Below are 21768 nucleotides of genomic sequence, written 5' to 3' on the forward strand. Positions count from 1 at the left end.
TTCAGTCTTATCAGATTTACTTAGGAACAAATACAAATGGATGAAAGACAAAATGAGGACACATACCATCGTCCGTCCGCAGCTTGGGCTGTTATGTTGCTGTGTTATTGGTGCTCTTTTTCATGTAAACCTAAGTAGTTAGGTGTATTGTTTAGAGCAATCCTGGTGAACACAATATATGGAAGGTAGTTTTCATTCAGTGCTATGTTTAACAGGGAGACAGGCGATAGGGTTCTCTCTCGGTTTCCCAGAGTCCTCAACTATGAAACGGGTCTTGCCTACATCATGGAATGATGTAATCATTCAAGGATATAATATTTGTGAAAGAGGTTGTTTATTTCTTTTAACAAGAAACTCTTAACTACTCTGCAGAGGTGCCTCATCTGGTCTACCCAGCCCATTAATCTGACCCAGCTCTACCCTATTACTCACTAAGCTCCCACGTAGATCACCTTCTGGCTGCTCTTCAGGTGGGCCAAGCTCCTTGCATCCTTGGGCCTTTGCACAGTCATTCCTTCTGCCTGGAATGCTCTTCCTTCTGATTCCACATGGTCAGTTCCATCTTGTCCCCAGATTTCAGTTTCAAGATCAGCCTTAGAGACACCTTGTCTGACCACTTCATCTAAAATAACAATCCAATCACTCTCCATCACATCAATATTTTTAAGATTCTCTGCATAGCATCTGTCACTTTCTATCTTTTCTTGATTATTTCTTTATTCAAATTGTCTATTCCCTGCACTAGAATATAAACTTTTGAAAAGCAGTGTCTGGTTCGCCGTTGAACCCACTGTGCCCAACACATAATAGGCACTCAATAAATATTTCTTGGATGGATGAAAGACAACAAATAATTTCCTCTTGTTGCAGTACTACAGATTTTCATGGAAACCTTAAGAAGCCCTTTGGGCTGTTTGGTACTTCTCTTCGATTGTACTTAATTCTCTTTCTAAAATACTCTTCCTTATTTAAAAATTGTGTGTCTCTGTTTGTAGACATTGCCATCGGTGCGCCCTTTGCAGGCAAGGACCAAAGAGGCAAAGTGCTCATTTACAACGGGAACAAGAATGGCTTAAACGCCAAGGCTTCCCAAATTCTGCAAGGAGTGTGGGCCTCACAGGCTGTCCCTTCTGGATTCGGCTTTACTTTAAGAGGAGATTCTGACATAGACAAGAATGATTACCCAGGTAAGTTCTTCTTTCTTTTCCTACAACAGAGTCTGCTTCCTAGAAAGAGCTATTCTCTGGACGATGCATCGTGTTTAAGCAGTTCTCTTGTACAGGTTAAGGCCAAGCTTGCCCATCACATGGGCTCTTTGGGTACCATTCCAAAGCAACTTTCATGAGACTCTGAAGACAGACAAAACAAACACTCCTTTTCCTGTCAAGAGATGAAGTTAAAAAAGCAAGATGGCTTTTAAAAAACTACATTGGACATAAAACTTATCAACTTTGCAACCAAAGTTTGTAATTTGAAACTCCTTAGTAATCTGGTCTCCATTGACAATGACAGCCTGCATCAGATAACTTTTCAGAGCAATTAATTTTAACCCCATAATTCCCTGTTGAGTTCACAGCTCCTATGAATTGACTTATGAACCTCAGCACTTCTGTCATAAGCTCATGGTTTTGGAACATAAATATTTTCCAGCCACGTTTGGGGGTTTTCCGAAGATAAAATGACTTTTAAAGCAAAGCAAAAAGAACTGGTTCATGATACAGATAATTACCAATTCTTGATTGCTTAATTCACAGTGAGGATTCAGTGGAGATCCATACAGCCCAGTGAGATAATTCATGTTTTATGTACGCTGTATGAAAATATAGATTTGTCTTAAAGGATTGTTTCAATAATCGGGGTTGTTAGCAGACAACATTAGACTTCTTGGTTTTATGGTTCAATTTTCCCTTTTATGTTGGTTATTTTAAGATGGTTTCAAGAAATAGTTAGAAATCATTAATAGTTCATTGACAGCTTCAACCATTTATTGAGACCTTGTCTCTTTCCATCACCCCTCCCCTAATTGAGTATTTTCCATATGTAGAGCATTTGCTGGTTTGGGGCAGCATTCCAGTAAGCTGACTGCCTAAATATACATCACTAATTTCAGTCCTTTGACTTTCTCTTCCCCTCCAGGATTAGGCAGAAAGGATACTGCAACATATTCTTATAAATTTGCCAGGAATTTTCAATGGCACTAACATAGATGTTGTAGTGGGCTCAAAGCGGATTTAGAATTGTATTGTATATGAATGGGTCCTCCTTGTAGCAATTGCAAGAGCATCTAGTGAAATTCATTTTCTTAGGTTATATTATACTAGCCTAATCAATGATTGGTTAGGTTTTCTTTTGGGGAGGGGAGTCTCATACATAATATATTCACTTTTAAATAATCCAAAAATTAGATCCCCTATGTGATTTCTTCCCAAACTATGTCAGGATGATTAATGAAATTCAATTCCTGGGTCACAATTTTAGAGAAACAGTTATTTTATTTTACTTTTTAAATTTATTTTTTAAATTTTTGGCTGCGTTGGGTCTTCGTTGCTGCACGGGCTTTCTCTAGTTGAGGCGAGCAGGGGCTACTCTTCTTTGTGGTGCACTGGCTTCTCATTGCGGTGGCTTCTCTTGTTGCAGAGCACAGGCTCTAGGCACGTGGCCTTCAGTAGTTGTGGCGCGTGGGCTCAGTAGTTGTGGCTCGCAGGCTGTAGAGCACAGGCTCAGTAGTTGTGGCACACGGGCTTAGTTGCTCCGCAGCATGTGGGATCTTCCCGGACCAGGGATCGAACCTGTGTCCCCTGCATTGGCAGATGGATTCCCAACCACTGTGCCACCAGGGAAGTCCTGAGAAACAGTTATTTTAGAAAGTTATTGCTATTCCTTATGCCCTTCATAGTCTTCCCTTAGTACCAGGGAACTGACAGAGAATGGCCGTGCCTTCCACAAGGTGAGGGAAATATAGGATGTATCAATCACATAGTCAAGTCCAGTGATTTCCTTTGAAGTCTTCTAAATAAGGGCCAGGAAGGAGAGAAACATGAAACAACTTTTCTCTCAAAGAATATTCCCTCCAGGGAGGGGGGTAAAGGAGTGAGACAGAGAACAGAGGAAGTAAGTACAATGTCAGTGATTGGTCATCTCTTAACTACATCTTTTTCATCCCTTCTTAACAATCAGAAAATGGCCATTTGAGACCATTCACTAGTCAATAACTTTATCCACTGAGGCTGATTCACTTTACAGTAAGGAATGACGTTAATGCAGTGTATCCATCTGTCTGTAAAGTAAATGCTCTTTACTAAGACAGGACCATTAATGACGCTTAGTTGATTTCTTAACCTCAAGATAGCCTTGAGGCTTTCAGAGTTCATCAGTACATTTTAGATAGTAGACCTGAGTTCTGGTCCCAGTTCTGCCTCTCAGATATAGATATCTTGTGCTTCATGATCGTGTAACATTTCCCCTCATCCTCATTTTCTTGCAAAAAGAATGCCATTCAAAGAAACCTTTTTATCTTGATACCAAGTCCCAGGGACTTAATGTGAGGAAAACTGCCTTATGGGCAGGTGACTAGATCCTACTAGCTAGTGTAGCAGATTTGAAATTTGCAGGCATAATTCAGGAATTAGACATGGAACTTTCCTCATTTTTCTATAAGCGAATCCCATTTAGCTCTCAAGCCTCCATTCCTCCTATGGTGGAAAACCTCAATCTTGCAGTCACTTCTAGATTCAGATTTAATGTCACTTGGGTAAGTATTCATTTGGATTCAAGACTCTCTCTTTCCTCCCTCTGCAGCAACTCTCCCAAGGAATGGAGTAGCAAAGGGGGGGCCTTTTGTCCAGGGACGGAGAAAGGGGTGCCTGGACCAAGCACGTCATCTGTACTTGTTGGCCTCTGGCTGAAGGATAGCTCAGTCTCTCATGGTCTTTGACATGTTGCTCAAGCTTCGGTGATTAATGCAATGGTCTGCGTAATGGCCACTGCTCAAAAGTTCCATGTGTCCTGGGTCCTCCTTGTTCTATCTTGGCCTCTTCTGGTTCACTCTCAGCAAATGCTTCTGTGCTACGGTTGGGACTCGCAGGTTGGGGTCTTCAGGTCTCTGAGATGCCTTTAGGCTTATCCTAGATTATTCCTTTAGCCATTGCTAATTTTCCACCTAGGCATCTGTTACTCCAGCACCTAAGAGGGTTGCAGTCTTCTTGGGTTTTTCTTAAGAAGTAGCAAAAGCCTTCTTTTCCCCCAAAGGTTACTGGGTGGCATGCTTTCTAGAATCCATAGTTCATTTTGTAAACTCGGAGTTCTCCTCCTCTGTGGTCTCTCTTATGATTTTCCAAACCAGCTCTTTCTGGAACTTAAAAAGAAATACAATTTTCTTTCCCTCTGGGGTCCTGCTCCTTCAAATCAAAAGAAATCTGTCTTCAGACTATGGTCCCGTCCATGAGTTTCAAAATCCATTCAACAAATTGAATGCCTTCTTCTAGGAGGTATCTAGTCATCCCTGTTAAGCAATGGTTCTCAATCTTGGTTACACATTAGAATAATTTAGGGGAACTTTTAAAAGTGCTTATGCTCAGGTCACCCTCCAAACCAGTTAATTCAGACTCTCTGGGGGGTAAAACTCAGACCACAGTAATGTGTTTAAGTGACCTGGGTCGTTCCAGTGTACAACCAAGCAGGGAACTAATGATCTCGAGCAAGGTTTCCCCCACTTTAATGAACATCTCGATCACCTGGTCATCTTGTTCAAATGCAGATCATGATTCTGTAGGTCAGGTGGGTGGGAAAGACCCCTAATTTCCAGGAAGTTCCCTGGTGACACCATCCCTGCTGGTCTTCACACCACATCCTGAGTAGAAAGCTCTGAGACAGTGTGCATACCAGTTGCCCATTGTGCCTATTAATAAAGGCTGAATGCATGGCACCCCCTCAGATATTTTGATTTCCCAGGTTTGGAATGGGGTTCAGGGGTTTGTATTTTTACCCAGGACCCTACTTTGAGAAACACTGCCCTAGAGTCCTTTTGCCTGGTTCCCATGCTCACAGCAGACAGATGTGCAAAGTTCTCTTTTGGCAAGAACCTATTAGCTGAGCTCTGGCATTTCATTTATTCTTCGCCCGGCCGTCAAACCAACCTGAAGCTCTTCTCTCCAGATTGCCTCTGTGTGGTGATGCTAGGGCATACCACCTGCTGTTGCCTCATCTGGCGATGTTAAGGAAGCCCCATTGAAACTATTCAATTTTTCTTGCACTGCTCTACATTTCCTGGAAGTTATCTTTGCACTGAAAACAATGCCTCACTTACTTTTCATTCAAAATATATTATCACATTTGTTAGGAATTGACCCACTTAACCTGGCTTAAGCCATAAAAGGAGCTACTATTTACATGAAGGCTACAGAAGTAACTCAAGGGAACCTAAGGACAGGGATTCTGCCAGACCTTGGAAGGGAGTGACTGGCATCTAAGACTGTCAGGACTTTCTTTCTTTTTCTGGTCTCTCTCTCTACGCATCTGCTTTTCTCTGCCAGCAGACTGTATTTCTCTGAGCACACGGTGCTGTTTCAGCGCCAGCACTTGCACCTTGCAGTTGTACTCGCTCACAAAGAGACTGTATATAATTTATCTCAGTCCTAAGTCCCAGGGGAGGAAAGCTTATAGGCTCCGACGCAAAGGGTGAGTGACGTTTTCCAAAGAAAGTCGGAGTTGACTTGTGGATTGTGCAGGTATCCCAAGAGATACCCATGATGACTCCCCTATCAAACTAAACAAAATGGCCCTAGGAAATAAGCATTGTAGCAAGAAGTGAAGAAAGTACTTGAAAAGAAAAAATTTTATTTTTAAATGAAGGAATAAAAATGATTTTTAAACTGCTCATCAGAAATTTTATATTTGTCCCTTTATTTTCCAGGTCTAAAAGAAAAATAAGAAATTCCCCCCTTCATTTAAAAAATATGTGGTAGTATTTACTGTGTGCTAGACACTGTGCTGTGACAAGGTAGACACAGTCACTGCCTTCCCAGAGTTAATATTCTAGGTGAGAAAGACAGAGAATTATAACAAAGTATGAGCATTGTAATGTTTGTCTTTAAATGCAAGACTTATTTTGGAATATAATAATGTAACGCTTGAAAAAATTCAAGCATGGTTGCTGAACATTATGCTTGTAAATTTTAAAAGTACATCATGAAAAAAATATTGTTGGACTTTAGAAATTTTGTAATTATTTGGTCCTAATTAAATGAATTAGCTGAGGAAAATGTGCAATCTCTGTAAGCTCCATATACAGGCACCTGCACAGCCCCTGACATACTTCCAGAACCGGAGCTTATTTCGTGACCCGGGCTGCAGCCAATGATGTACAGGTTGTGTCCCACCACGGGCAGGTAGGGGGCAGGTGCACTTACCAAGTGGTTCCCTTCCCTTGGGATGAGCAGAGGCACCTTTAAATTCACACACAGGCATGGTGTGGGCTCTCGGTGGCCCTGTTCCAGGTCCTCCATTCTAAATAGAACAGAAACAAAATTTCAAACCTTGTCACTTTATCTACCTGGTCACCTGCAGAATTCAGGAGAAAACAAATGCAAAAGCCAATAACAGATTTGAAATTCTGAATTGAAATGTGTCCAACCACTCGTAGGTGTTATGGAGTGGAACACACCTGAAAAAGTGTGCTTATCCAAAGTGATGGCTTTTGATGGGGTTGTTTTTCCCATTCCTGAGGTGAACAATTTTCCCTCATTTTAGGTGCTTCCTCTGGTCCACACTGCCTGCCACTGACCCATTTCTGGGCAGGCTGCTGTGAAACCTACCTATGATAACGGCGGGGCACACACATTGCCCCATTCGTTAGACAGCAGGATGTACTCTTTACATGTTCTTTTTTTTTTTTAATTTATTTATTTATTTATGGCTTGTTGGGTCTTCGTTTCTGTGCGAGGGCTTTCTCTAGTTGCGGCAAGTGGGGGCCACTCTTCATCACGGTGCGCGGGCCTCTCACTATCGCGGCCCCTCTTGTTGCGGAGCACAGGCTCCAGACGCGCAGGCTCAGTAATTGCGGCTCACGGGCCTAGTTGTTCCGCGGCATGTGGGATCTTCCCAGACCAGGGCTCGAACCCGTGTCCCCTGCATTGGCAGGCAGATTCTCAACCACTGCGCCACCAGGGAAGGCCCTCTTTACGTGTTCTTGACACAAGCCTGCTGCCTTTCACAGGGAGAAAGACTAAGGTTGACCGTGATGTTTGATACATATATTAATTGTGAATTACAGTTGTTTCATCCCCCCAGACTGACTAGAAATCAGATCACTCAGGACCTTGAAATAATCAAAAGCACAGACATGCAGAGGTGGTTTGATGGACATTTACCCTTTGTCACATGATGTGTTCTGCCAGTTACAGATGTTCTGTATTTGGGCAGGACCAGACACTTAGTCTTCTTGTCTTAGCAAAAAAAAAGAATGCTGGCAAGAAGCAGGCATGAGGCCAATTATATTGCTAACACTATTGCAATTATAGCCAGTGTTACTCCTGAGAAGTAAGAGACCAAAGCATGCCAGCCACTGCATAGAAGATAAATATAGTTCATATTCCTTGGAATATTATTTCTGAATCTCTCTCCTATGTACACTCACACTTATATGTATGTGTGTGTGTGTGTGTACACACACAGCAGGAGAGTATATAGGGTAAATTTGGACGACACACTACTTCTTTTTGGGAAACATCAAACCAATATCAATATAACCATATTAAAGCTGGCAGAGTGGCTGTGAAGGGGAAGGGAAATCAGACTGCCCGGGTTCAGATTCCCATCTGTCACTGATAAGCTGTGTGGCAGTGGACACGTTAATTGATTTCTCTGAGCTTCCAATTCCTTATCTGGTATTATGGGGCAAATAATACTGACTTCACTGGACTGTGTGTACTAGCACTTTCTAGGCTGGGAGAGGATTTTTACAAAATGCTGTAAAATGGCTTAGAATAGGAAAGAAAACCTGTTTGACTAACATAAACGGAATCAAAGCTACTTTACTTCCCAGACATGCTGGGCCACGTAAGATGTTGAAAAGCTGCATTCCAGGATTCTGGAGATGGACGGCGCAGGTTTAAAACTTGACTCCACTGCTTTCTAGCTGTATAAGAGTAAGAAAATTCCTTAACCTCTCTGAACTGCAATTTCCTTATCGGTAAATTCAAATAATAATATGTTGGTATAAAGATGAAATGAGATTGTTTATCTAATATGAAATGAGGTGAGGGTTTAATATGAGATTGTATAGAGCACAGTTTAATAAATGGTAGCTCTTCAATCAAGTCTTAAAACGAGACTATATTTTGGAGGTATTCTTTTTCTTAGTTGATATTATTACACTAGTTGATATTATTTTCTTTTGCTTATTCAATGTCCATGGTCCCCAATCTTAATTTACACTGCTACCTTTGCTTCCCCTGCCCCTGCCAAATAGGAATATGAGGATGAGAACATAACTACTGGGACCTGCCAGGTTGAGAACCACCCATCAGATTCCTGTTTCTGGACCCTCACTAGAAGCTTCTGCTCGTATGAGGTTGCTGCCCTGCTATGATGTAATCCCACCACTCAGCCCACCCTACTTCTGCCCCTAAGTGGGAGATGAGGCATAAGGGACTTCCCCCGTATCTCACTACTGTGATCCGCTGGGTACCAAAGATGGAAAATACTCTTTTCCCTCAGCCGTGTAGCCATTTAAGGATATTTCGTTTCATATCAACTGGGGCCAAACTAGGGTGATGACGATGGCAGCTAAAGAGGAAGGAACTGAGGAAATCATGTAAATACGAAATAGGCAATGCTTGGTAATGACTGGCTCTAATGGAACGTGGAGGAGGTAGGAGTGGGGAGCAGTGATGGTGAAGATGACTCTGGAAGTTTGGTCCCGCGTACCCGAGAAAAGTAGAGTTTAATGGACCAACACGGGGAGTTTCAGCTCTAGAGACACAGAGGTTCTACCCTAGAAATAATATTTGGAGTAATTTTCCTAACATCTAGCTTAACCACTCAGTAATTTTTTAGACTTTTTCCAGTAAGTATTGTCGTCACACACATACATAAATAGCAGGCATAAGTACTTTCATTTCTGGCACCCAAATTCTCTTTTTCTAAAAGAAAAAAATACAGATGTGTTCAGGTTTCTGTATTGGTGCTTTTTGGAAAACTAGGGTTGACCAGAGGAGTATCTTGCATGCATTATTTGAGTGATAGCATTTCAGAGTAGAAACAGCTGTGATAAGGAAGAATCTCTAAAATGCAATGATCTAGTCTAATCCCATTAAGTTGATTGTATAACAAGGCCATCTGTTAAATGCATAGCCCAGACATTGCAGGGTGGAGGGGGGTAAGTGCAGGTTTTGTTGAGGAATAGAAATCTTAACAGGCAATAAAAACTGGAGGAAAACATGGGCTGAATGCCAAGACTATCATTGTCTTGCTATGGCCCCTATTAGGCGATGATTATATCATGAAGCCATCTCAGACAATTATACCAAATGACATAAAGTGACCTATCATGTTTTAATGAATGTGCTGTGTGTGTGTGTGTGTGTGTGTGTGTGTGTGTGTATAAGCAAACAACCAAGCAAGAGAGAACCTACACGCAAGAAGAAATCAAAGGGTGGCTTTAACCAAAGAGAATAATGCATTTTAATCAAACCCTGAGCTCCTTGAAACTGATTTGAAGTTTAGTTGAACTAAGTTCAAATCTTACAGTCAAAGTTTATTTTTACTTCTCAAAGTGCTACTCAAGGTTTTATGAAAAGCAAAACATTGTTCTTCTTGAGCAAGATTTTCATAATTTCATTATAAACACATTAGACATTAGAATATTATATTTCTTGTAAAAATATCTTATGAAGTTAGATTAAATTGAATTAATTAAATCAACTGAAAGAGTTCTTGGACTTGAATCCAGCAGTGTTGTAAAGTAGAAGTAAAAATGAATGCATAGATCAAAGACTTGAGTTCTAGAACCAAAACTTTAGTAACTCAGCCTCCCTGGGCCTTGCTTTCCTCACCTGAAAGTGATGTGGATGTACGGAATGCTTCTCCAAGGGGCTTTTTTTTTAAAGTTGTTTTTTTTTTCTTTTAATTAATTAATTAATTTATTTATGGCTGTGTTGGGTCTTCGTTTCTGTGCGAGGGCTTTCTCTAGTTGCGGCAAGCGGGGGCCACTCTTCATCGCGGTGCGCGGGCCTCTCACTATCGCCGCCTCTCTTGTTGCGGAGCACAGGCTCCAGACGCGCAGGCTCAGTAGTTGTGGCTCACGGGCCTAGTTGCTCCGCGGCATGTGGGATCCTCCCAGACCAGGGCTCGAACCCGTGTCCCCTGCATTGGCAGGCAGATTCTCAACCACTGCGCCACCAGGGAAGCCCTCCAAGGGGCTTTTAAAACTCTAAACTCTGATTCTATAATCCAAGATCTAGACTTACTGCCTCCCAGATTTCTGTAATACTGGGTAGATTATTAAGGCTCCATCTTTGAAAAAAAAACAGGATTTAATAATACCATACAAGATTTCTCCTTAACTTTTTCTTGAAAATAATTTTTAACTGGCAGAGAAGTTGAAAAGTTAGTACAGAGAGTCCTGTAAACCCTTCACCCAGTCTCTCTTAATATTAACATCTTGTATAGCCATAGTAAATTGGCTATTGACTAATCTACAGACCTATTCGAAATTCTAATAGGATTTCCCCATTTGTTCCACTAGTGCTCTTTTTCTAGTCCAGAATCCCACCCAGGATCCCACACTGCATTTGGCTGTCATATCTCCTCAGTCTCCTCCAATCTGCGACCACTTGATCCTTCTGTGCTGTCACCACTTGGACACTTTTGAAGAGTATGGTGAGACATTCTGAAGAATGTCTCTGAATTTAGGTTTGCCTGATGTTTGCTCATGATTAGATTGAGGTTATGTATTTTTGGCAAAAGTACCACACAAATGCTATGCCCTTCCCAGTGTATCACAGCAGAAGATGATGTCTGTGGTCCTTTTACACTCTGATCACTTGCTTGCAGTGATGTCTATCAGCCGGGTTTCCCACTGTAAAGTTACTACTTTCCCCTTTGCATAATAATTATCTTTGGAGAGATACCACAACACTATGTAAACATTCTATTTCTCATCATACTTTTGCCCACTAATCTTAGCACCCATTGGTGATTCTCGCCTACAACCATTATTACTGCGTCATTGTGATTTTCTATTTCCATCATTCCTTCTACACTTATTAATTTCAGTTCTAATATAAGAAAAAGATGTCTCTTCTACCTGTTTACTTATTTACTTATTTACTTATTTATTCTATTTTTTATATCTTTGTGGACTTGTGTATGTTTTATTTTATGGGCTATAATCCATATTTATTTATTTATAATCCATATTTATTTATCTTTGTTGCTTAAATTGTCCTATATTTGGCCATTGGGAATTCCTGCCATTTGGTTCCTGTGTTTTTTCACCATTCCCTATCCTTTTATGAGCATATTCCTTACCTTCTGACACCGCAAGATACTGCAAGCTCATTTTGTATTCGCCCTGCCCCAGCCCTGGAATCAACCATTCTTCAAAGGGCTCTAGTTCCTTTTACTGAAGGATTGTATTTAGAAACCAAGATCTGGATACTAGGTGCACTCATGGCTGCTAGGGTGTCAAGATAAGACTTGCAAAGCACTGAATTCTATAGATTGCCATATTCCCATACACTATATTACATTTCAAACCATGTTTATTACTTGAAATCAACAAATTACATTTTTATTTTTCAACCTGTATTTTGTAAGTTAGCATTTTCGCATTTCACTTGTCAACAACAGGTATTTGGGCAACATTAATATTATTCAGCTAATGTTGAGAACAACTACCAATTTTCTCCATTTTTTAAAGATGATAATAGTAGAATATTTACTGGTTATATGATATTCAAGAAGACTGTGCTTTGGAAATACAATTTATTAACTTACTCAACAGATACTTACCGGGTGCCTTTCATGTGCCTGGCGCTCTTCTAGGTTTTGACTGAATTTGACAAAGATCCTGCTCTCATGTGCCTGAGTTTAAATTCTAGCTGTGATATTGGCTGACTGTGTAACCCTGACAAGTTACTGAACTTCCTCAAGCTCTAGTCGTCATTGGTAAAATGGATATAACACTGCCTATTAATAGTTCCCCCTTTAAAGGGGTGTTGCGCTACCATGTGAAAAATAGAGAACTAATGAGAACCTACTGTATAGCACAGGGAACTCTACTCAATGCTCTTTGGTGACCTAAATTGGGAAGGAAACCCAAAAAATTGGGGATATATGTGTTCGTATAGCTGATTCACTTTGCTGTACAGCAGAAACAAACACAACATTGTAAAGCAACTCTACTCCAATGAAAATTACATGAATAAATAATAAAGAGGTGTTGTGGATGTTAAGTTAGAAAATATATATAAAGCAGTTAGCATTGTGAATAGCACCTAGTGGCAATCATTAGATATTAGTTATAAATGACACGTTTATACTATTTTGACATAATCCGTGCCCTTAAGAAACAATGCAGTCATGGAGACAAAGTATCCAACAATTAACTAATACAAGATAGCATGTGAGAAGAGTGTTAAGAAGGTTAAAATACTATAATGAACGAGTTTAAAAGAGAAAGTACTTCCGGCTAAGGTGTTCAAAGCTTCGTGGGGGAAGTATTGGTTAAGTAGAGTCTTAAGATATAGGTATGATTGTTAAGTGGTGATATGGAGAAGGCATTCCAGAAGAGGAACAGAGCATGAGCAAAAACTTAAAAATAAGAAAAGGCAATTTTGGAAGTGATTTGGTCCAAAGTGATGGGAGCAAAAATGGAGAGAGTCAACAAAAGTAAGATTTGGGCCAGATAATAAAGGGCCTTGAATAGCATGTCAAATAATTGGTACTTTATTAGGAAACTAACAGAAAAAGATAATATGTCTTATCTTGAAAAATGACACTTTAAGTACTTCAGTCTTTAGCAATGGCTAGAATGAGCTGTAATAGAAAAGAAACTTGAGGTCAAAAGCCATTAAAGTGTCCTAGGTAAGAATAATGCACTGAACCAGGTGAGTGTAGCAGTGATCCCAGTGCAGCCTGGAGGTGTTTGGGGATAAAGAGCCTCAGGGCCACCTTCAACTGCTGTTTGAGGGATGAGAACCGTTGGGTAAGCATCCAGCCTCCCATCTTTCAGGCAGACAGTTTGGGGGCCATTGTACACACTTCTCAAGAGATCCCATCTAACTCTTACATGTTAGATTAAGGACAAGAAAAATAAAAGTTTTAACTTTACCCTCACTTTTTCCTTCCTAAGTACTCTTTCTCTCTTTAGGTAGATCTGAGTTTCTGACCTATATGATTTTCCTTCTCTCTAAAGAACTTCTTTTTAACATTTCTTGCAAGGCAGGCCTATTGTCAATAAGTTCCTAAATTTTTGTTTGAGAAAGTGTTTGTTTCTCCTTCGATTTTGAAGGATAATTTCATAGGGTAAAGAATTCTAGGTTGGTGGGGTTTTTTTCTCTCAACGCTTTAAATATTTCACTCTACTCTCTTCTTGCTTGCATGGTTTCTGGGAAGAAGTCACATGTAATTTTTATCTTTGCTCCTCTATAGATAAGATGCTTTCTTGCCCCAGCTTCTTTCAGGAGTTCTTTCTTTATGTTTGATTTTTTTGTAGTTTGAAAGTGATATGCCAATGTGTAGTTTTGGGGGGCATTTATCTTTCTTGATGTTCTCTGAGCTTCCTAGATCTGTGGTTTGGTGACTGACACGAATTTGGGGAAATCCTCAGTCATTACTCTTTCAAATATTTCTTCTGTTTCTTTCTCTCTTTCTTCCTCTTCTGGTATTACCATTACACATACGTGATACCTTTTATAATTGTCCCACAATTCTTGACTATTCCATTCCTTTTTTTTTTCAGTCTTTTTGTCTCTTTGCTTGCCAGTTTTAGAGGTTTCTATTGAGATATCCTCAAGCTCAGAGATTCTTTCCTCAGTCTTATCCAGTTTACTAATAAACCATCAAAGACAGTTCTTAATATCTGTTACAATACTGTTTATCTTTATCATTTCTTTTTTGGTTCTTTCTTAGAATTTCCATCTCTCTTCTTACATTAACCTCCCTTTCTTACATGCTTCTATTCTTGAATACTTTATCCAGTAGACGCCTTAGCATATTCATCATAGTTGTTTTAAATTCCCGGTCTGATAATTCCAATGTTCCTGCCATATCTTAATCTGGTTCTGATGCTTGCTCTGTCTCTTTCAACTATGTACATTGCTTTTTAGTATGTTTTGTCATTTTTTTTTTTTTGATAGCTGGGCATGATACACTGGGTAAAAGGAACTGCTGTAAATAGGCCTTTAGTTAATATGGCAGTAGATGTTGGTGAGGAATTGGGAGGGGAGGAGTGTTTTATGGGGTGTGATTAGGTCTCAGTCTTTTAGCGAGCCTATGCTTCTGGACTGTGACCTTCACACGTGCTTCTTCGTTGAGACGGGATGGCTAGAATGGGTTGAGGTTGGGTATTTCCCTTCCCCCAGGTTAGACTCTTTTTCCTACCCCAGCAGGTCAGGCTCTGGATGACTAGCTTCTCCTGAGGGTAGACCTTAAGATGAACGAGTGCTCTGGTGTGTTTCAAGTTGATTTCTTCTCCCCTCCCCTTGCCAGAAGTACTAGGAAATTGTTCTTTGATGTTCCCTGGGAGAACCTGGTAGAGATCCAGGAGAAAAGCCTAACGAAAGTGTACCCCTACCTGCACCCCTCATGACTGGATCCCTGGAGGGGTTTAACTTTCAGAGTTGTCCACACTGAGCCTCCTGCAATTCACCAGTAGAGTCCGGGTTTCCCTGCCCCACTCTGGTTCCTGTGGAGTTGCTGCTCTGAGAAGCTGTGAGTCTCTGCACGTGCCTGTCTGTCTCTCCAATGTGGAGGCAGCAGATTGCCCTGGGATCTCACCGCTCGTGTGGATCTAAGAAGAGTGGTTGATTTTTCAGCATGTTCAGCTTTCTACTTGCTTGGATGGAGTGGCGACTTCCAAGCTTTTTACATGCTAGGCCAGAAACCATAAGTCTGACAGTTTAAATCTGAACTAACTACCTTCCAAACATTCAATTGTAGAAGCTGGCTTCTTTCTGAAACCCAAGGAAACAGTAAATATGACAGGATATCATTTATCCTTGATCTTAGTTGTAAGTGTACAGTTAAAACTCTCTGGCTGGCCATGGCTCCTTTTATGGGTGGGTGGGCGCTGGTGAGTGGGAGTTAGTTCCCCTGTACTTAGAAGCTCTCCTTTACTTCTGAGCTCCTGGGGCGTGTTCTTCATATAAGTCATTTTTAATTGATGAATATACGATTTCAAAGTTGAGTGTAATTTGCTTGAAGCATCCCTTCTGTCTTTGCACATCCTGGACATCTTCCCGGGAGTTCACTTCCCACTTAGGAGCCCAGTTCAAATGTCACTTCCTCAGGAAGCCTTTCCTGACTGTTGTCCTTCCTCTAAAAACACTTCTCTCAGATTGAAATGACACATTTTTTTGTGGTTATTTGATAAATGCATCTTTCACCCCTCGAGACTGGACACTTTATTAGTGGAGGGCAAGCAATGGATTTAATTTTGCTCATATGGAACTCTAGTGTCCCAAGCAGTGGCTGGCACTGGAGGTGGCTAGTAAATGCTTGTTGAATGAATGAATGAGAATGAATGAATGAATAAACCAATTTCCTCACAGCCACACACCTTGGTATACGAACTCTTTCCCTCCTTTCTCTGCCTGGCCACTATCTTCGAACTCTACTTAAGTCCAACAAATTATCTTATTCTTGTGTAGAATAAGAATAGACCTGGACAGAAAGAGAAAGATGAGTACCGTATGATATCACTTATAGGTGGAAGCTAAAATACGACACAAATGAACTTATCTACGAAACAGAAACAGAACCACAGACATAGAGAACAGACTTGTGGCTGCCAAGGGGGAGGGGGGTGAGGGAGGGATGGATTGGGAGTTTGGGATAAGCAGATGCAAACTAGTATATAGAGGATGGATAAACAAGGTCCTACTGTATAGTACAGGGAACTATATTCAATATCCTGTGATAAACCATAATGGAAAAGAATATGAAAAAGAATGTGTGTGTGTGTGTATATATGTATATATATATATATATATATATATATATATATATATATCATTGAATCACTTTGCTGTACAGTAGAAATTAATACAACATTGTAAATCAACTATACGTCAATAAAATAAATTTTTAAAAAAGAATAGACATGGAAGTTGAGACGACGATGCTCTTTTAAATAAACCTGGACTTCCTCTCCTGGGATCACAGGAGGCTCCACTCAAGGTGGTGCACTCATTCTCGACAAGCAGAACCCTTGACCTTTGTTCTGTATTCACTGGGCATTTAAATGCCAAACTGCTAGACTAAGAGAACCAGCAGCCAGCTTGATAGAAACAGCACCAAACTGGGAGTCAGGGGGCCCATATTCTCGTTTCTTCACCCATCAGTTTCAGCTCTGTCACCTTGGATATACCACTTACGTCTCTGAACCTTAGCTTCCCACTGCTCAGGATTGTTATGAAAGCGATTTGCAAACTGTGAAGAACTCTAAGCAGTCAATATATGTTATTTCTTAACCTCACCCACTAAATGGAGGTGAGAGGGACCTGAAAGAAACTCAAATGCTGAGATCCAGATGCTCTAATGCTTTGCACCAGACTTAGCCCTGTGCCTTAAGGCGATGACTCAGGTAACATGCCTAGAGCTTCCTAAGAGACGAGGGGGAGAGATTTTCAGAATAACTAACCCAGCAGCAAAATCCTCTTTAGTACTTCTTATCAGCAAACACTGTTCCTGTGACGCTCTTCTTTCTATGTATGGCCATCATCTTGTATTTTCTTGCTGGCATTTTCCTGGGATGATATTAGTAATAGCCAATTTCCTAGAAACTCCCAGCCCTAATGGAAATTCATGAGAGCATGAGGGTACAACAGAAAGCGTGGGGTCTGGCCAGCCTTCAGGCTAAATTGTGATGTAGGTGAAGCTCATTTGGGGGGATGCTCAGCCCCTCTCGTCTCCGGCTTCCTTTTCTTTCTGTCCCTGACAGCTCCTCTACACCAGCTGCAGAAGCTTATACTATTTCCTCTTCTCAAATGTGCAGCAGAGAAGGATCTAATATACTTATTCCCATCAGATATAAATGATGCAGGGGAAGTAGGTCGCACCCAGGGACTCAGATTTAGTGGGTGCTGGCCTGCATCTTTAACAAGCCCTCTTGGAGAGATGACTGATAGGCTATCAATGCTTGAAGGGCAGGGAATGTGTTGGTTTGCTCACCGTTGAATCCTTGGCATCTGGGACAGGACTTGGCTCATGATGGGTGTTCAATCACAAGTTGCTGAACGAGGGTCCCCAGGATAGGGAACCACTGCCCACACCTTCTTTTCTTCCTCTGCTCCCTCCCTTGCAACTCTATAAATTTGTATCTTACTGTATCCATTTTCTAGGGCTGCCGTAACAAAGTACCACACACTGGGTGGCCCAAACAACAGAAATGTATTTCCTCACATTTCTGGAGGCTGCCAGTTCAAGTTCAAGATGTGGGCAGGGTTGGTTTCTTCTGAGGCCTCTCTCCTTGGTTTGTAGACGGCCATCTACTTTCTGTGTCTGCACGTGGTCTTCCTTCTGTGTGTGTCTGTATCCAAATTTCCTCTTCTTACAGGACACCAGCCAGATGAAATTAGGTCCCACCCTAATGACCTCATTTACCTTACCTCTTTAAAGACCGTTTGTCTAAATAGAGTCACATTCTGAGGTCCCAGAGATGAAGACTTCAACATCAAATTTTGGGGGATGGGGGGATACAATTCAGTCCATAACACTTAGCAAACTTTTAAAGTCCCTCAAGGTTTTTTTTTAAATTAATTAATTTATTTATTTATTTTTATTTTTGGCTGTGTTGGGTCTTCGTTTCTGTGTGAGGGCTTTCTCTAGTTGCGGCAAGTGGGGGCCACTCTTCATCGCGGTGCGTGGGCCTCTCACTGTTGCGGCCTCTCTTGTTGCGGAGCACAGGCTCCAGACGCGCAGGCTCAGCAGTTGTGGCCCACGGGCCCAGCTGCTCCGCAGCATGTGGGATCCTCCCAGACCAGGACTCGTACCCGTGTCCCCTGCATCGGCAGGCAGATTCTCAACCACTGCGCCACCAAGGAAGCCCCTCCCTCAAGGTTTTCATCATAGGATTTTCTCTATCAGGATGGATGTGGGAGTAGTGTCTTGTGGGATACTGAAACTGAGCAGGACCCTGTGGGGCTCCTGGGCACAGAAGCCTTTCTGTGTCCCTGTTTCTTGTTTGTAGGGAATAGACTTCAGCCTCCATGACCTTCCCTGAGTTCCAAAGGGCAGGTTCAAACAGTTGTTGATCAGTGAAGGGAGGGGATGCAGGGACAAGGAGGGAGCAGCCAAGAAACAATAGTGCAGCCTTGGGGCAGGGTCCTGGTTCCGCCTCAAGGGATACACATGACAATATCTTTGAGCTCTTCCACAGAACTAAAACCCCCAACAAATGGAAGATGTCCCAGAGAGAAGGTCACAGTTTGATAACCTTGAGAATCACAGAAGCTCACCAGAAGACCACCTGAGGCCAGAGTAAAGGAATTCAGGCCCTGATCCTTATCAGCAGCCCCACCCTTGAACCACTGCTATAAAACTCCTCACCAAATCCCCCTGGATTGGGACACACAGTTTTGAGGGGCACTAGCCCACTGTGTCCCCCTTTGCCTGTCAAAGCAATAAAGCTATTCTTTTCTACTTCACCCAGAACTCTGTCTCCGAGATTTGATTCAGCACCGGTATACAGAGGCCGACTTTTCGGCCTCAATACCAGACTCTTTTGGAGACTGTGAAATCATCCCCAGTAGTCAGCCACTTATAAATGAGACTGGTCCTAAAGAAACAAACTTTTCTCCAAGACTTTTAGCAACTGACTGGACAGCACACATACTGTAAGTGTGGCCACAACAAGGATAAAGTGAAATGCCTTTGATCCAGTGACATGAAATGCAACTAGCGAAGCATCAAGCAGTGGTAGGGGGAAAGGGGTGAGGCTTACAGCCACAGGATGCTAATAACACATAGAAAACAATTTTCATAAGGCAGACTTATCATTTGATAGTTCACTCTTATTTTTTGTGGGATTTTTTAAAAAAGAAAATAAAGTCTCAGTAAATTAGAATGTTGCAACCTAATACCACAATCCAACTCATAAATGTTTTCCTTCAGAGTTCATTTGGAAGCATTTCAGACAGACTGTTAGGATTATTACTTTCTGGGATAAAATCACGCATTTTTTTTTTCAAACATTTTCTTCCTCAACTCATAACCCTCCTCTCAGTAATATTTTACATGTTGCAATAAAAAAGCAAGGAGGAAAGGCAGCCTCTGTCTATTTTTAGATAAACACATTTACCAAATTCAAGGAGACTTATCTAAATGCCTGCTTCGCACAGACATGAGCTGTTTCTCCAGGGCCAAACTCTTAAGCCAGTTTCGTAACCCACTTACAAGTCAGCATTGCCATATTGACACGGCATCTTTAACCCCATCATTTTACACATTATCTTTAATCCTGTTGTTTCTCTTAAAAATCATCCTTGTATGAAAGTGAGCAGACCCTGGGTGGGTCTAGGTAAACAGCTATACTTGACAACCCTCGTTCATCTTTTTTTTTTTTTTTTTAAAGGAATTCCTTTATTTTTATTATTTATTTATTTATTTATTTATTTTTGGCTGTGTTGGGTCTTCGTTTCTGTGCAAGGGCTTTCTCCAGTTGCGGCAAGAGGGGGCCACTCTTCATCGCGGTGCATGGGCCTCTCACTATCGTGGCCTCTCTTGTTGCAGAGCACAGGCTCCAGACGCGCAGGCTCAGTAGTTGTGGCTCACGGGCCCAGTTGCTCCGCGGCATGTGGGATCTTCCCAGACCAGGGCTCGAACCCGTGTCCCCTGCATTGGCAGGCAGACTCCCAAGCGCTGCGCCACCAGGGAAGCCCCCCTCGTTCATCTTTAAAATGCTGTGGGAAGGGGCTTAGCAGAGACGGAGCCGGGACAGTGATGAGGAGTGTCTGGAGGAGATGCTGTGGGAAGGGGCTTAGCAGAGACGGAGCCGGGACAGTGATGAGGAGTGTCTGGAGGAGATGCTGTGGGCTGTGAGCATGAGCAATGCCAAGACAGGAGCCAGAAGTCTATGGATGTTGAGCTCAGGGAGCTGAGTCATGGAGGCGGGCCAGTGTGATGTCCAGGTCTGGTTAAGCCAGGGAGAATGCCAGAAACTGTCCCATAAAGGAGGCAAGACGAGACACAAACTCTGCAGGAGCCCAGCTGACTCAAGAGGCAAAAGCACAGTCCTGGATTGTAAATCAGAGCTGAGAAAGTACAGTCATGTGACCCCAACCAATTCTACTGAGCTCTTGGCTTTCTCATCTGGAGAATCTTGAAGACTTCACCAGAGATTTGGCAACCAAGAGCGACTTGTCCAGAGTCATTAGGAAGCCAGTGGCAAAGTAAACTGGAAGTTAGAACTCCTAAATTTCTACCCTCTATTCAGGAATTTTCCACTTGAAATAGAACACTGCATTTAAAAGAGGGCTTCAAAGAGATTACAGAGATTCAATGAGAGAGAATTTACAAATCAAAATCGGCCTATAGGTACAAAAACCTGTACACAAATGTTTATAGTGACTTTCCAAAAACCGGAAAAAACGTAAGCTCCCCTTAGCCAGGGATGGATAAACAAACCATGAGCCATCTGCACAGTGGGGTACGACTCAGCATTAAAAAGGAATGAACCGGGGCTTCCCTGGTGGCACGGTGGTTGAGAGTCTGCCTGCCGATGTAGAGGGCATGGGTTCGAGCCCTGGTCTGGGAGGATCCCACATGCCGCGGAGCAACTAGGCCCGTGAGCCACAATTACTGAGCCTGCGCGTCTGGAGCCTGTGCTCCGCAACAGGAGAGGCCGCGATGGTGGGAGGCCCGCACACCGCGATGAAGAGTGGCCCCCGCTTGCCGCAACTGGAGAGAGCCCTAGCACAGAAACGAAGACCCAACACAGCCATAAATAAATAAATAATTTAAAAAAAAAAAAAAGAAAAAGGAATGAACTGCTGACACATGCAAGATCGTGGATGAATCTCAAATGCACTAAGCTGAGTGAAAGAAGCCGGATCCAAAAGGGTACATACTATTGGTGCAGCCACTATGGAAAACAGTACGGAGGTTCCTCAAAAAACTAAAAATAGGGTTGCCATAGGATCCAGCAATCCCTCTCCTGGGCACATACCCAGGAAAAACTGTCATTCGAAAAGACACGTGCACCCCAGTGTTCATTGCAGCACTATTTACAATAGCCAAGATGTGGAAACAATCAAAATGTCCATTGACAGATGAATGGTAGAGAAGATGTGGCACATATATACCACGGAATACTATTCAGCCATAAAAAAGAATGAAATAATGTCATTTGCAGCAACATGGATGGACCTAGAGATTATCATACTCAGGGAAGTAAGTCAGAGAAAGACAGATACCATATGATATCACTTATATGTGGAATCTAAAATGTGACACAAATGAACTTATCTAAGAAACAGAAACAGAGTCACAGACATAGAGAACAGACTTGTGGCTGGGGAGGGATGGGGGAGGAGGGGATTGGGAGTT

General features: G+C 42.0%; 1 protein-coding gene across 1 annotated transcript in view; it reads left to right on the forward strand.

The window, feature by feature from the left end:
• The window catches only part of ITGA8 (integrin subunit alpha 8), a 182768-nt gene that overhangs the window by 59590 nt on the left and 101410 nt on the right, over window positions 1-21768 (forward strand). The window contains exon 13 of the mRNA XM_036844499.1: window positions 996-1187. Coding sequence (XP_036700394.1) covers window positions 996-1187 — 192 coding nt within the window. The remainder of the gene's footprint in view (window positions 1-995; window positions 1188-21768) is intronic.

The sequence above is a fragment of the Balaenoptera musculus genome, chromosome 2 (assembly GCF_009873245.2).
Source record: "Balaenoptera musculus isolate JJ_BM4_2016_0621 chromosome 2, mBalMus1.pri.v3, whole genome shotgun sequence".
NCBI classification, from domain to species: Eukaryota; Metazoa; Chordata; class Mammalia; order Artiodactyla; family Balaenopteridae; genus Balaenoptera; species Balaenoptera musculus.